Raw genomic sequence first — 15,486 nt, 5'->3', positions numbered from 1 at the left:
GATAGATTGTCCAATGAGCTCCTACAAAGATTGTCCAATCCCAAATAGTCAGTACTGAACCCTGTTGCAGGAAATATTTAAAAAAATGAAATTCACTCTAGACCTGCTGACCGGTTTGTTCTCATCTCATGCAGACTGACCCAGAACTCCGAAATCTCTCCACCCTGCTTGCGGAGTTCCCACTGGTAGGTCACTACCACACCAGCGCCATGCTTCAAAATTCCCATGGCCTTTTGGGGTGCACTTCTGGCAAACCCATGCCATTATGCCACCATACCTTTCTCTCTGGAACCCAGTCAAGCCAATGCATGAAGGAAAACACCGTACAAACTTAGTTCAGAATCAAATGGTAACTCAATAGCTGGGAGCAACAACTAACATCCAAATTATAAGCCATACTAAATTTAATCCTCCAGTTTCCAAATTGATTCACTACTTGAAATGGAGTCTCTATTATCTAAATCCTCTCGTCCCACTGTCCCAGTCCAAAAGCCCAAATCTCTCTCCTGCCCTAAAAGTCCCACCTATTTGCCCAGTGATGGGTTTCCTTTTCATTAGAGTGGTCACATGAAGTTGTGATTCACTACTAGTGCCAGGCAGCCTATCCCAGGGAATCTGAATACAAACAGCTATACATAAGCAATGCTAAATGTACTCAATAGGTTGTATATTCATATACACATAGACACATATACACACAAGTACACAAACACACACATATATATGATATACACAACATGGAAGAAGTAAGGTCATAAATTTGGGAAGGAAGGAATGTAGAAGCTGCACATTGGAAGATAGGGTGGGAGTGATGTAGACACAGAGCTTATGTAACAAGTTTATATAAATAAAAGAAAAACAATTTAAAATACCAAGTTGCTATTTCTCTTGAATTGGAGGGGTATTTCTTTTCAGATTGTTCATTAAAAAAATCTTTAATGGCCCTCTCCTATTACAGTGAAGATTGACTGTATAAATAGATCATTTAATTAAAGAAAAAATAAATTCCCATTAATTTTGTACACTAATTAATGAACAGTTAGGGCAGAAGAAAGTAAACTCAATTAGGTCCTCACCGGGGTGCTTGACCATGCCAGCCCATAGGAGCTCTTGTCACTTGCCAGCTATGCTCTTAGTCCACGGTGTTGCTGAATGAACATTAATGATAAACTGCCTCTTAGTAAGGTCAGGGTGAGGTTTCTTTGTCTAACAGTTCTGTCTGGTAGGGTGGAGTGTAGAGTTGGGATGATTGCTGCAATATTCTAATTATTTTGGCTTCTATTATTTCTGGATGGATAAAATTGAGTTTTTACTATAACATTATATATCTACTATTAGATTTGTACTAACAGCGGCTATGAAGAGCTTTAAGACTCAATGGATTAAGTGTTGAATTCAACAAATATTATCTAGCAACGATTCAACTAAGTACAAGGCAGAAGAGAAGAAACTATTTTTTGTCTTAAAGAAGTAGGCATGTAATAAGAAATAGAGGCAATTGGTCGAATCCTTCAAAAGACATAAAACTTAGCTTGGTGTGAATCACAAATAAGTCTGGCTAGACTGTGGTTAGGGTAAGTAAGATACAGGCCTCTCCTTGCCTGGAGAGGGGAAGCTGCTTGCGAACATTTATTGATCCCCTAAAGTGTTCCAAGAATTTTGTGTTTATTTTCGCACACAATGATCTCAGCAGGCCCCTAACACAGGCGAAAACATTTGCTTATTTCAGACAAACCTGAAATCAGATTCTAAGATGTTTCTGTGAAGGGCTAAGGCTAATTTTAATGTTGGATGTTTCTAGTGAAGCAGGACTTTTGCTGTTTTGTAAAGAAGCCATTGAGCCATTTGAACCTCCTCTATTCAGAACCTTTTTCAAATGTTTGGGAATATAATTAAGATAAATGTGTTGGAGTAGTGTTCCCATTTTCAGAATAATGTCATTTTATAGAATCTCTTTATTTTCAGATTACTGAGTAGCTGTTTCTCAGGATAAGGGACAAGTATACCCTTCTGTAAATGACTGTGGAAACTTGTCTGTGCAGCATAAAGTGCCACAGTAGATTTCAAAAGGGGCATTCTAGAGTAGTGTTTAAAATACAAATTCCCACACTTAGTCCTTGTACTTTCTTCATACACTTACAATTCTGGGTTAAAATTTTTGAGATGGGTGGGTGGCCCCATTCCTCAAACGGGACCTGTGCCTATCCATTGGATATGGTCTCTATAGGATCTCTCTCCCCTTTGTTGAGTATTTTGGCTAATGGCATCCACACTGGATCTTGGGAAACTCTTGCTTCCCTTGCATCTGGGACTTTCTAGTGCCTACCCCTAGTTTCCCATCCCCCACTGTTACACATTTCTGTTCAATTTCCTGACCCTCTGAACTTCTGTCCTGCCTTACCCTCCCAGATCCCTCCCGCTACTTCCCTTAATTGTTTTGTCCCCCTTTCTGAGTAAGACTGAAGCATCCACATTTTGGTCTTCCTTCTTCTTAAGCTTCATATGGTCTGTGAATTGCATCATGGGTATTTCAAGCTTTTGGGCTAATATCCACTTATCATTAAGTACATACCTTGTGTGTTCTTTTGTGACTGGGTTACCTCACTCAGGATGATTAAGAGTTGAGCAGAAACTGAAGAAAAACCCAGATACTATTGCTGATGCCAAGAAGCACTTGCTGACAGGAGTCTGGTACAGAGGTCCCCTGAGAGGCTCTGTCAGAACCTGACCAATACAGATGTGGATGTTCCTAGGTAGCCATCAATCTGAGCACAGGGACCCCAATAGAGGAGTTAGGGAAAGGACTAAAAATGCTGAAAGGGATTGCAACCCCATAGGAAGAACAACATTATCAACTAACCAGATACCCAGAACTCCCAGAACTCCCAAGGACTCTCTAGCTACATATGTAGAGGATTACCTTGTCTGGCATCAGTGAGAGGGGAGGCCCTTGGTCCTGTGGAGGATTGATGCCCCAGCACAGGGGGTTGCAAGGGCACATATTTTGGAATGAATAGGTGGGTGGGGGAGAATCTTCATAGAGGCAGATGGAAGGGGGGACATAATAGGGGGCTTACAGAGGGAAAGTATGAAGGGGGTGACAACGTTTGAAATGTAAACAAATAAAATAACCAATAATAAAAAAATCTCGAAAAAAATAAAATGAAATACCACTTCCAGTATTAATATGGTCTCTAAAAGTGATACTCCTTTTTCTATTAATCTATAAAAATCAAGTTGATATTTTGCCCCATTCTATTTACCTTTTGAGACAGTGTCTTGCTATATAGCCCAGGCTGGGTTCAAGCTATTGATTCTTTCTGCCCAAACTTGAGTACTGATACTACAAACATGGAACATCATACTCACCAGACTTTTACAATGTAGTCACCATGTTGTTTTGGAACATTTTAACTCTTATCTATACTGTGAGATGTTTGATGTTTATTTCAAAGAAAATGAAAATAATTTTTAAATGAAGCATAATTATACTTTTTGTTAAGAAAGCTAGAATTTTATATGTATAGTAATATATATATGTATATTATATATTATTTATGGCAAAATAAAGGAAGCTCTTAGAAAATTAAAAAATTTTCAAATTTTTACAATAGCTACATTTAAAAATTTGGTATTATAATTGCTCTATTAACCAAGTTGTGTATGGGTTTGTATACTTATTTTTCTTTGATTAGATGCAAGATAAGAGAACCACCAAAACAAGATTATAAAGTATTTATAATTTATTAAATTCTACTAACAAAAAAGGTCTATTATTTGAAGTGTCAGAACTGTCAGATTGTTATTAGACTATATTCTTCTTTAAAAACAAAAACAAAAACAAAAACAAAACACAAAAAAAACATCCTTTTCTCTTTGCTGGGGTAGACTCTTGGGAGGTCTGCTGTAGTAAAGACACCATCTCCTGATCCATCCAAGAGAACACACTGCACTCAGGGAAGTTGGTAAGAACCCCCTCCCACCACTGAAGTCCCAGAGCTGCTCTGTGGATCTCATGGGACTTGCTACCCAACAACCACTAAAACACCCTGCCCTCCCGAATGTCACTCCCCTCCCATTTCTTTTGCCCCTTCTGCAACTGTTCCCTCCATAGGAGTGCACAATGGCCTGAGAGCACAGGTAGGCCCACGCCTGATGCTCAGAGGAACCCATCCTGAACCCTCAGGTGGAAACCTTCTGGTTTCTAGGTCCAGCTGGGGACCATTCTCTGTCACACCGTATCATATCCAAGTGGCACAGGGTGATAGCTAACCTCCCAGGACTGTGGAGAGGCCTGAGAGCACAGAACTGATTATCCTGGGCCACAGAGCTACATAAAAAATTACCACCACAGGAGAGCTAGTCTTCCAGGAGTGCCTACATATCAGTGTGCACAGAGAGAAGAGGAATCGCCAGAGTACAGGACAAAACTGCAACCAACAGATTGTGAAAAGATCTTTACCAATCCTATATCCGATAGAGGGCTAATATCCAATGTATACAAAGAACTCAAGAAGTTAGACTCCAAAGAGTCAAATAGCACTATTAAAAATGGGGTACAGAGCTAAACAGAGAATTCTCAACTGAGGAAACTTGAATATCTGTGAAGCACCTAAAGAAATGTTTAGCATCCTTAGTTATCCAGGAAATGACAAACAAAACAACCCTGAGATTCTACCCCACACCAATCAGAATCACTAAGATGAAAAACTCAGGGAACAGCAGATGTTGGCAAGGATGTGGAAAAAGAGGGACACTTCCCCATTGCTGGTGGAATTGCCAGCTGGCAAAACCACTCTGGAAATCAGTTTGGTGGCTTCTCAGAAAATTAGACATAGTACTACCTGAGGGCCCAGCTATACCAGTCCTGGGCACATACTGAGACGATGCTCCAACTTGTAATAAGGACACATGCTCCACTGTGTTCATAGAAACCTTATTTATAATGTCCAGAAGCTGGAAAGAACCCAGATGTCCTTCAATAGAGGAATGGATACAGGAAATTGCGTTATATCTACACAATGGAGTACAATTCAGCTATTAAAAACTATGAATTCATGAAATTCTTAGGCAAATGGATGGAACTAGAGTATTATCCTAAGTGAGGTAACCCAATCACAAAAGAACACACATGGTATGCACTCACTGATAAGTGGATATTAGTCCAAAAGCTTAAAGTAAACAAGATACAATTCACAGACCACATGAAGCTCAAGAAGAAGGAAGTCCAAAGTGTGGATGCTTTGGTTTTTCTGGGAAAGGGAACAAAATACTCAGGAACAATTATGGAGACAAAGTGTGTAGCAGAAACTGAAGGAAAGGCCAACCAGAGACTGTCCTAGCTAAGGATTCATACTATAAACAGTCACCATACCCCAACACTATTATGGATGGCAAGAAGTGTGAGTCAAAAGGAGGCTGTTATAGTCATCTTCGGAGGAGGCCCTGCCAGTCTTACAGGTACAGAGGCAGATGCTAGCAGTCAACCATTGACTGAGCACAGGCTTCACCAATGGAGGAGTTGGAGGGAGGACTGGAGGAGCTGAAGGGATTTGCAGCCCCATGGGAAGAATGACAATGTTGGCCAACCAGATGCCCCAGGGCTCCCAGGATCTAAGCCATCAACCAGGCTGTACAGATGGTTCCTGCCAAAAGTTTGGCAGAGTAATGCCTTATCGGGCCTCAGTGGGAGGATGTGTCCTTTGTCCTGTGAAGGCTCAATCGATACCCCAATGTGGGGAAATCAAGGGGGGGAGGTAGGTGTGAGTTGGTTGGGTGGAGGGGGATCTTCTTGGAAGATGGGTTGGCGATTTTTTGAAAGGGGAAAACAGGGAAAGGGTATAACATTTGAAATATAAATGAGGAATATATTCAATAAAAATTTTTAAAAAAGAAGTCCTTTTTATTTTCTGGTCTTGTTTGGTAATTTCTATTAACAAAGTTAGTAGAACCCACTCAATGAACATCACTAAGAAACTGCTTGAAGTCAAGGCAGCAAGGGCGAGGGCTAGAAAGGTGCTAATAGATGGGAGCATTAGGTTTGCTTAGGATTACAACATTTATTCAAAGTGATCAAGGGCTTGTATTAAGGCGTGCCATCTTTCCTGAGCAGGCACAATAAGAGTTGTGTTGGAACAACAGAAAAGAAAGGGAGGAGATTCCCACCTAGACTTTTAGTCTTTTTGAGCAAAGCAACCTAATATACTAACATACAGTTACAAAAGCCATCTGTAGTGCTCTGCAAATATCTCTTTTATACAGAGATTTTTTTAATGATCCTTGAAGACAAGAATTCTTAATGCAAGCATAGAAAAAGTCATTAGGACATAAGCAAAATTTTACACATTCAATTACTCAGAGTTGGAGATCATACTCTCTTGTGTTAGTATTGAGAACACAGACATATGTTTATCCATGGGTATGCAAATACATCTGTTGAAGCAATGAATAAGGACAAAGAATGTGATTGTTAACATCAAGGCATTAAGTATTCAATTTTAATTCTTGATGACTTATGTAAAATTGAGTCTCTATTGTATGAAGAACAGTAAAATCAATGCTATGCGTAGAGGCTGGATTGACTAAGAAGTGAGAGACTACAGGGGAGAGACCAAATAAATCTTAGATGTATTCATTGGGTAGTATAAAGATAAAAACATCAGAACTTTTTATCAGTGGAAAAGCATATAGGTCTTGGTTTCCTCACATTCATGGTACTTTGGCACATTTCTAATAGGTCTTTTATTAATTCAAAGGAGGTGAGTTTCAGAAAATGTCTGTCAAAATGCTCCACAAATCCATCTGTCTATTAATTCTATCATATGCTCATTTTTTTCAGTGTTGAAGAACTCTATACCTATGATGCTGTTGATGCAAAAGGTGACAAAGAATGCTTCACACATGCATGCGCACACGCACACATGCACACATACCACACAAACACCCATGCTGCACACATGCATGCATACACATTCATGCACACAGACACACAGACAGATATACACACACACATACACACACACACACACACACTAACACCCATAGGTGTGTGATGCTTGCAACATGAATTTGTATAAGGGATTTAACAAAAATATTTATATGGTTAGTAAAAAATTTGGAGTGAAAGGAAGAGCCTGTGTTTTCTAGGACAAAGAACATGAACTATGGTGATTTTGTGAGGAAACAGGAAGATAAAAATGGGCATAGGAGTCTGTGCAAGTATTGTAAGGAAAATATGTTAGAAGAGGACCCAACTGCTGAAGGCACTGTAAAAAAGGAAGATAAAGTATCAAGTAAATGATGGCAAGTAGCTTTCTCCCAAGTATCTGCAGGATATACAGAGAATGCATGTTGAGTTAAGAATTTAGGGGACACATCACTAGTACAGACATAGGAGAAAGTTGATGCTTGGCAAAATTTCAGGGAGAATGTAAAGAAAACAATAGTTACATTTAGTTATAGAACATTTGTGTATCAGGAACTGTTTTAAATAATTTGCATAAGACATAGTATTCTGTATGGATGATATGTGCTGATATAATATTTGATTTATAGATGAGTTTCTATGTATCTACAAGTTACCAGTGAGAAAGCTTGTGAACACTAGAAAATAGTTGTATTTAGGTTTGTGTAACATCAGAGTACACAGATTTGTGTTGAAACAGTAAAAGATGTAGATGAGAAGGCCATTTATCTGCTGTTTAAGAGTGCTTAAGAATTTGGGTTTGTCAAAGAGCATACCTGGCTAGACCTTAGGTTCCCTGAACATATATAGCTGATGTGCATCTCAATTTTCGTGTGATTCCCCCAACAACTGGAGCAGGGGTTATCTCTAAGGCTGTCTGTCTATGGAATGTTCCCTTACCTGGGCTGGCTTATCTTGACTCAGTAGGAGAGGATGCATCTAGCCATGAAGACTTGATCTGCCAGGGTTGGGAGATACTCAGGGGTGGCCCCTACACTATTAGAGGAGAAGGGGAAAGTGATATGTGGGGAGATACTGTGTGAGGGGTATACCAGGAGGAAGTGGGCTTCAATCTGGATTTAAAGTGAGTGAATAAACAAATTAATGTAAAAATTTAACTTTGTTTAAATGTTTTAAACCTTATTATTAAAAATCTAGCATGTAAGAAAAAAAGAATTTAGGTTTGTGTGTCACTAAAGTGGCTTTTTTACTCATTTTTATTTTTATAACTTTATCATTTTGTATAGTAGAATATGTTATCCTTTGACAATACATGTATGTAAGAATTTTGTCATTTTTATCGCCTGTCTTAATCTATTCTTCTCCTACCAGCAACCTACCTCAAAGTCCTGCTATGTCCCCATTCTACTTCCATGTCTTCCATGTCACAGCCCTACCTACAGAGACAACTCTGGTTTAAACCATTAGATCCCAAAGCAGAAAAAAGTATGCTTCATTTTTAAAATGTGAAACTTGTATATGAATAAAAGCTGCGGAAGAGGAATAGGCAACCTACCTCAAAGTCCTGCTATGTCCCCATTCTACTTCCATGTCTTCCATGTCACAGCCCTACCTACAGAGACAACTCTGGTTTAAACCATTAGATCCCAAAGCAGAAAAAAGTTTGCTTCATTTTTAAAATGTGAAACTTGTATATGAATAAAAGCTGCGGAAGAGGAATAGGCAAGGGGTGTATGTGTCTAATCTCAGCTACTTAGGATTGTGAGACTCAAGAATCTCATGGGTCTTATGAAGTCAAGGCAAGACTGATCAATAAAACTCAACCCTTATTAAAAATAAACAAATCAACAGGTAAATACCTGGTGGAGAAAAGAATTGAAAGCAGTATACTAGGAACTCAAAGGAAATCATGGAATCTCTTAGGAGAGGATCATGTTGAAACGTATAACATTGTGCAAGTTGTATAACATTGTATATCTTGCATAAAGCTTCCATATCTGTAATAGCAAGTATCCTCTCTCAAAACTCAAGTGAAGTTCAGACTTAGGGTCAAGATGAAGACATTAGGGTTTTTCCCACTGCAGGATGCGAAGCATATGGAAGTTGACATGGGTATAATCATAAAGATCTGAACCTTGGCAGATTTGACCCAAGACTCCTAGATTCTTATTGTCATGTTTTAGTGTTGTTGTTGCTGTTGTTGTTTTTAACTGAGTTCCATTGCAAGAATTGTAGGAGACCTTCAGTGTTGGCATCTGGGATCTAGTTTTGCTCTGGGGACTTGTGACTAAGAACCCAAGGGAAATATTCTGGTAGATACAAAGTCTATTTATTTCAAAGATCCATAGGTGACCTGTATAATGTCAACAGATATGCAATGAAGAAAATGAAAAATTAGTGTTAAAAATTACATGGCCATAAACTTCGTGGATGTACAGAAGGGAACATACAAAAATATAGAAACTACCAAATGGATAGAATGAGAGTAATTTCATTGACATTAGGAAAGATCTGTCTGAAGCTAGGCATGAAGATGAATATAAGTAGATCATACTATAGCATTATGTGTGCAATGTGGACTAGTGTTATATGCTTGGAGAAATACATTGAGTTTGCTGCTGTCTGATGTTCCTTAGCTGGGAACTTGAATTACAGGAGCAGCAAAGCATTAGGATTCAGTCCATGTAGGCTAAAGTGGTTCATATTTTTCTAAATCTACATAATGTAAAACTATAACTAATAATTGAGTAAAATTAAAGAATGGTCAGGGCAATAGAGAAAGGTATAGAAACATATGTTTAATAAAGAGAGAAACAATTATTAACCACAAGAATGCTAGAAAGACAGAGAATAGCTAGAGATCTTAAAGAGATAGGAATAAAACTCATGTAAGCAAACAAGTAAATGTGAAAAAGGGAATAAAATCTCTTGATTTCCTCTTTAAAAATGAAATAAAATAATAGAGTATAATAAAAGGAACAATAGTTAAATGCAAAGGGCAAAGCTGAAAAACAAAACTATTGTAAAAACCACAAAACCAACATAGTTTCCTTTTGAGGTCTTCTTCACTGTTCCGATTCTGCAAGTTAGGAAAGGGTAGTCGATTGGAAGCACTGGAAATGCTTCTTCCTACTCAACCCATATTAACCTGGAGTAGTTGAGAGCCAGAGTGGTTAGTGTCAAAACCAAGAGTTGTGTCTTGGACACTTTATTGTGAAGGCAAATAGAATCCCTCAACTGCTACTCAAGACACTTCTCAGCACCTCGTGTCATTGCTGGGTAACACTTCATGTCCTCAGGATTTCCCAAGTCTGACATTTTCCAATTAAAGAACTTTGTACTTCTTTCAAAAATAAGTTTTTGATTTGGATATTTTGTTTATTGGTATTGGGTATCTTTCTCTGGAGGAGCAGGATTAATACAGTATATATATATATATATATATATATATATATATATATATATATATATATATATATATACACACACTATGTATATATAGTATATATACATATACATTATTTATATATATATATATATATATATATACATTTATATATATATATTAAAAGAGGATTTGTCAGACTGACTTGCAGAGTGGGATTGAATGGTCCATCAATTGGTGTCTCAATACTGGAGAGGCTAAGAAATCACAGTGGCTAGATGTCACAGTACTCTAAATCACCCTGGTGCTGAAGGCATGAAAAGATTCCTAGTGAAGTGGCTAATTTTCATGCCTCTTTGGAAATCCAAGAAGCTGATTCTAGTGTCAAAAGGTGCCAGTGATGACAACAGAAAGTTCCCTCACCAGCTAAGGGTGATTGTGGGCAGCCAATCAGAATGCTGTATTTCCCTCAGATCTCTTTCTGTCTGGGCTGCCAGTAGATATTGCTTACCGATAGACATACCCAACATTTTACTTATTAATTGCTCCCAGACATACTCAAGGTTACAACCAAGATCAACCATCACAGGGGTTTATTTTTCTCCCATGTCTCCTGGTGTCTCAACAAAAGGAAGAAAAACTTGCTGTTCCTTACCTCATGTTAGGTCCCAAAGCTGGGACTATTGGCTAACTGAGATGCCTATTAACCTATCAAAGCTGACACTGGTATCAAGTTCTCCCAGCATCCTTCAAACCGTACTTGTTACAGGGTCTTCCTGGCTCACACACCTCACTGCCTATAGTGAATTTCCCCAGCCCAGGAATGGGCTATGCTGCGTTTCACACAGCACTATTCCATATAGTACTGAGTGAAAATATAAATGACTTATAACCTAAGCCATATTGGCTACTGCCCATTGTGGCCTTTTGGCCCCCTGGACTCTTGTCTGCCACTCAGGGTTTCTCTTGCTTTCCTTTCTCCCCTGCCCCTTCTCCTCACATGGCCCAGCTCAGCTGGCCAGTCATGTTCAGTCTGAAGCCTTTCTGGTGCCCCTGCATATGTTCTCCATCATATCTACAAAAAGTCTCCTCTAATATACCTAAGGTCAGTCATGTCCGGTTTTCTTTCTTTCTTTCTTTCTTTCTTTCTTTCTTTCTTTCTTTCTTTCTTTCTTTCTTTCTTTCTTTCTTTCTTTCTTTCTTTCTTTCTTTCTTTCTTTCTTTCTTTTCTTCCTTCCTTCCTCTTCCTTCCTTCCTTCTTTCTTTTCTTTCTTCTTTTTTATCTTTTCTTTTTTTTTTCATTAATTCATGAAACTCATGTTTCCATGCATTCATGCTTTTGGGCAATCTTAACAAATATGTACAAACCATGTCTTTAAGAAAGAAAACATGTCTAGAATGAATAAGACCTCTTGGAACTGAATAGTAGTTAACCATATGCAATCAGAAAATAGATATCAACTGATATCTCACTAGAGATAATCTATGGATGGAATATAAGCACACGAAGAGAATCTAATCATTAGTCTTTAAGGTGATGCAAATTAAAACCAGTATGTGTTATTGCTACACACCTGTCAGCAGTTACCCCCCTGCACCCATCCAGCTGTGCTCTGCTCTCTGATGCATCTGACACACATTTATTTAGCTGTACATACATAAACATCCATGGTGCACAGTGAATTCTTGACATACTGAAATAATAATAATTTTATTGTTTATGAGTATGGGTGTTTTCCCTGTGTATATTTATGGGCATCATGTAAATGCAGTGCTGGCAGAGGTGAGAATAGGGTTCAGATCCCCTGGAACTGGAGTTAAAGAGGAATATTGTTTGCTGTGTGGATGCTGGGTGCTGAACCTAATGTCCTCTTAATCTCTGAAATATATCCCATGCCCTCTTGTCAGTCTTTAATAAGACTTAGAAGAATCTCGAGATATTTAACTTGAATTGAATATTATACATGTTCATAGGAAACCACAAAGTCATATTTGATATATTTGAGGTTCAGATAGTGAAATTAGTAGGCATCTTTATTTGGTATGTTTAAGTGATTGTTAAATACCTATATATTGAAATACAAATCCCTGGTAGTAATGATAGGTGGGAAATTTAAGACTTGCTGAAGAGATGCAGACTTAGAGGAAACATCTACTACAATCACAAAAGTTTACTGTCACTGATGAACTGGTACATTGGAGTTGCTGCAATTAGGTTTCTTTGCTAGGACTGATCCTAATACCCAATGAACAAGCCATATCAGGAATTAAAGTGATACTCCCTTACTCTTCCTTATAGTAGAGTGTATTGATATATTCTAGGCCAGTCTGGACCAAACAGTATTTGAATGTACACAAAAGGTATTTTTCCCTGTGAAGAGAAAGTGCTTTCTTTCTTTCCTTTATGTTTTCTTGCTTATTCATACTGGTGTGCTTGCTTGATGGCTAAAATAAGTGACTAAAAACCTCCTCCATACAGCTGGTTTGAAGGGACAATTGATAAATGCACTTGCCTGCCGTGCAAGCCTGAACATCTGCATTAGGTCTCTCAGGAGAAAGAATATTTGGTCTGAGTTCAATCTCAAGGTGGGTAGAGAAAACCAAATGTAAGAGTAGATTCCTCACCTCCCATGTCTACCTAGACATGATTACAGCTCTGTATTTCATACTACTAATAAATAAAGCTGAAATGTTAAAGGTCTCCAAGGTATACAATTATGTAGAAAATTATAAAGAAAGCAAGACTGTGTGGTAAAGGAACAATAATAATAACTACTTAACTCGCTAATGAAACAACTTTAAAAATTACTTTTCTATAAGTAGATTTAACATTTCAATATTTAAATGGTTCAGTATTACTACTCAATTATGGTGCAGGAGTTTTAATGTTTTGAGTATCTCTTGTATCTGCTGCAGCTTTAAGAAATTATAATGTCATGGTAGAGTAGTGTATACAACATAGTGTGTTATAGTAGACATAAATATAATGTCATACATTTCAGTAAAACAGCTTCTGGTCAAAATGAGTCTTCACAGTCCCTTCTTTTCTGGACATACCTGTTCATTTTGGTAACATCCTTTAATATAAATGTTACTTCTCAATAGCAAATAAAAATTTAAAAATCTAATTTCCTGCTGTACTGAATTATGGTGCTTTGAATATTTTTAAATGTCTTTCGTTTCAGGTTTTCATCAATTTCAAAATAAGTTCTTGCCTGTTTATATGTTCCAAAGGAAAGTTTCTAATTTTTATTTAGAAGATATGTTCTACTACAAGTTATATAATAACACAGAAATTTTGTAGCAATGCTTAGGAGCTAAAACATGTGAGTGTGTGTGTGTGTGTGTAACTCTGTGTGAGTGTGTGCATATGTGTGTGACTATGTGTGTATGTGTAGTACAATATTTCATATGTATATGGTAAACTTAGTTCCAAAACATTTTTGTTTTAATATAAAGTATCAGATCATTAGTTTATTCCGTGCATAGACTAAATCTTTGCATTTTGAGTGGGACAATGAGTGTATTCAGATATTTGCTTATATCATGCATAAGGAGTTACAATTTGTATGGTCCTCATCTATTTATATAAAGTAGTGGATAGTCTTTTCCCTTTGTGGTCAGTAAAGCTAGGAAGTCTAACTCTATATGTATCATCTTTAGAGTTATTGGAAGAAATTATGCTTTTCCTAAAAATCACTGCTAATAATAAAAATAGCATTTGTCCTTAATTGAGATTTTAAATTATCAAATGTTTGTAAATCATCCTTTCTGTGATTAAAATAACTAGTATTTTTGCAGCTATAAATAAATTAGGTATATTCATTTAATTTATTGTTGTCCTGTGAGTTTTACTTAATTTCCAGTGATGTGTATCGTCCATACAGCCCTTCACAACATGAATCACACTGTTACCTAAAAATTCTATATTTTCAAATATTTCTTTAAATAAAAATAATTACAGGTAGAGAGTAAAGTTTGCACTGGCTGCTTATTATCAGTTATTTTAAAGTAGGAGTTTAAGAGTCAGTGGTCTGGCAGTAAAATTTGTTTTCTTTGTGATTTGTTGAGTTACTTGGGTGGAGGGAAAGATCATATTTATTTGTGTTTTTTAGGGTTTTTTCCCCACTGAATTCTATTATGTGGTTATTTTATTCTTACCTATGCTTTGCCATTTTAGATACCACATATGATTGCATTCTTGTTACAGCAACATAGGATTTGTGTGTATATGTGTATTTGTATTTATATAGCTGATTTTCTAGAAAGCTTAAATAAATTAAATCCTGCATTCCTCCTGAACGGAAATATTCCCTTGAAGTTCCTTGGAAGAGATTTGAACATTGACCTCCAAATAAAGATAACATGTTGCTTTCCTTCTGAAATGTCCTTCTTCTTTTTTCTTTTCTTTTTTTTAATTAGATCTTGAAAATTTTAAGACCAGAATGAGAAGCACAGTGTCAGTCCGTGAAGGCCAAGGAGTGGTACTTCTCTGTGGACCGCCACCACACTCGGGTGGTGAGTACTACAGCCTCTTTTGCTTAGCATAAGTATGAGATTACCATGTAAGACCTGCACTTCATGGTTATTTCTGAAATTTATGTTGAGAAAATGGATGACCAGCTTTAGGTTCTCTTGGCTTAACTGGAACACAAGAGACAACTGTTGGCGAAATGCTGTGATTTTACTCGGAGCATCTTGATTTATTCCAGCTGTGGGAGGTGTCGTACAGTCCTGCCTTTGATAGTAACACACATGGATGAAATAGCTGTGAAAGCTTGGTGAGATTTTGGGTGAAGAAGCAAGGAAATATTTTCAAATAAGACACATTAACTCTCAAGATACGTGGCGTATGATTGAGTAAAATAAACAGAATCCTGCCTTTGTCAGGAACTTAGGATGCATGGAGATGGCCAAAGCCAGTCAGATTTACATGGAAAGAATGTGCCTCTCAGTAATCTCGATCTCCTTAGTGCTGAAACATAATTCATATTGATTATCTTTACACATTGGTTTATATTTTAATGGTGTATAGGTAGAAGACAGCATCTACGTTGTATCAGTTGCTTTAGGGAGCTTATATTAGGGAACAAAGTATCTTTTGAACGCCTAAACATATTCTAGAATTGACACATTTTAGATTTAAAATGTTTTAAAAAAAAAAACAAACAAACAA

The 15,486-nt window shown here is 37.3% G+C and overlaps 1 protein-coding gene across 1 annotated transcript in view; it reads left to right on the top strand.

Annotated features, from left to right (window-relative positions):
* The window catches only part of Cntn3 (contactin 3), a 401,246-nt gene that overhangs the window by 203,726 nt on the left and 182,034 nt on the right, over positions 1-15,486 (top strand). The window contains exon 5 of the mRNA XM_052174442.1: positions 14,733-14,828. Within this exon, the coding sequence (XP_052030402.1) occupies positions 14,733-14,828 (96 nt within the window). The remainder of the gene's footprint in view (positions 1-14,732; positions 14,829-15,486) is intronic.

This window comes from Apodemus sylvaticus, chromosome 2 (assembly GCF_947179515.1).
Source record: "Apodemus sylvaticus chromosome 2, mApoSyl1.1, whole genome shotgun sequence".
NCBI classification, from domain to species: Eukaryota; Metazoa; Chordata; class Mammalia; order Rodentia; family Muridae; genus Apodemus; species Apodemus sylvaticus.
The sequence above is the reverse complement of the archived record's forward strand: the minus strand, read 5'-3'. Positions and strand labels throughout refer to the sequence as shown.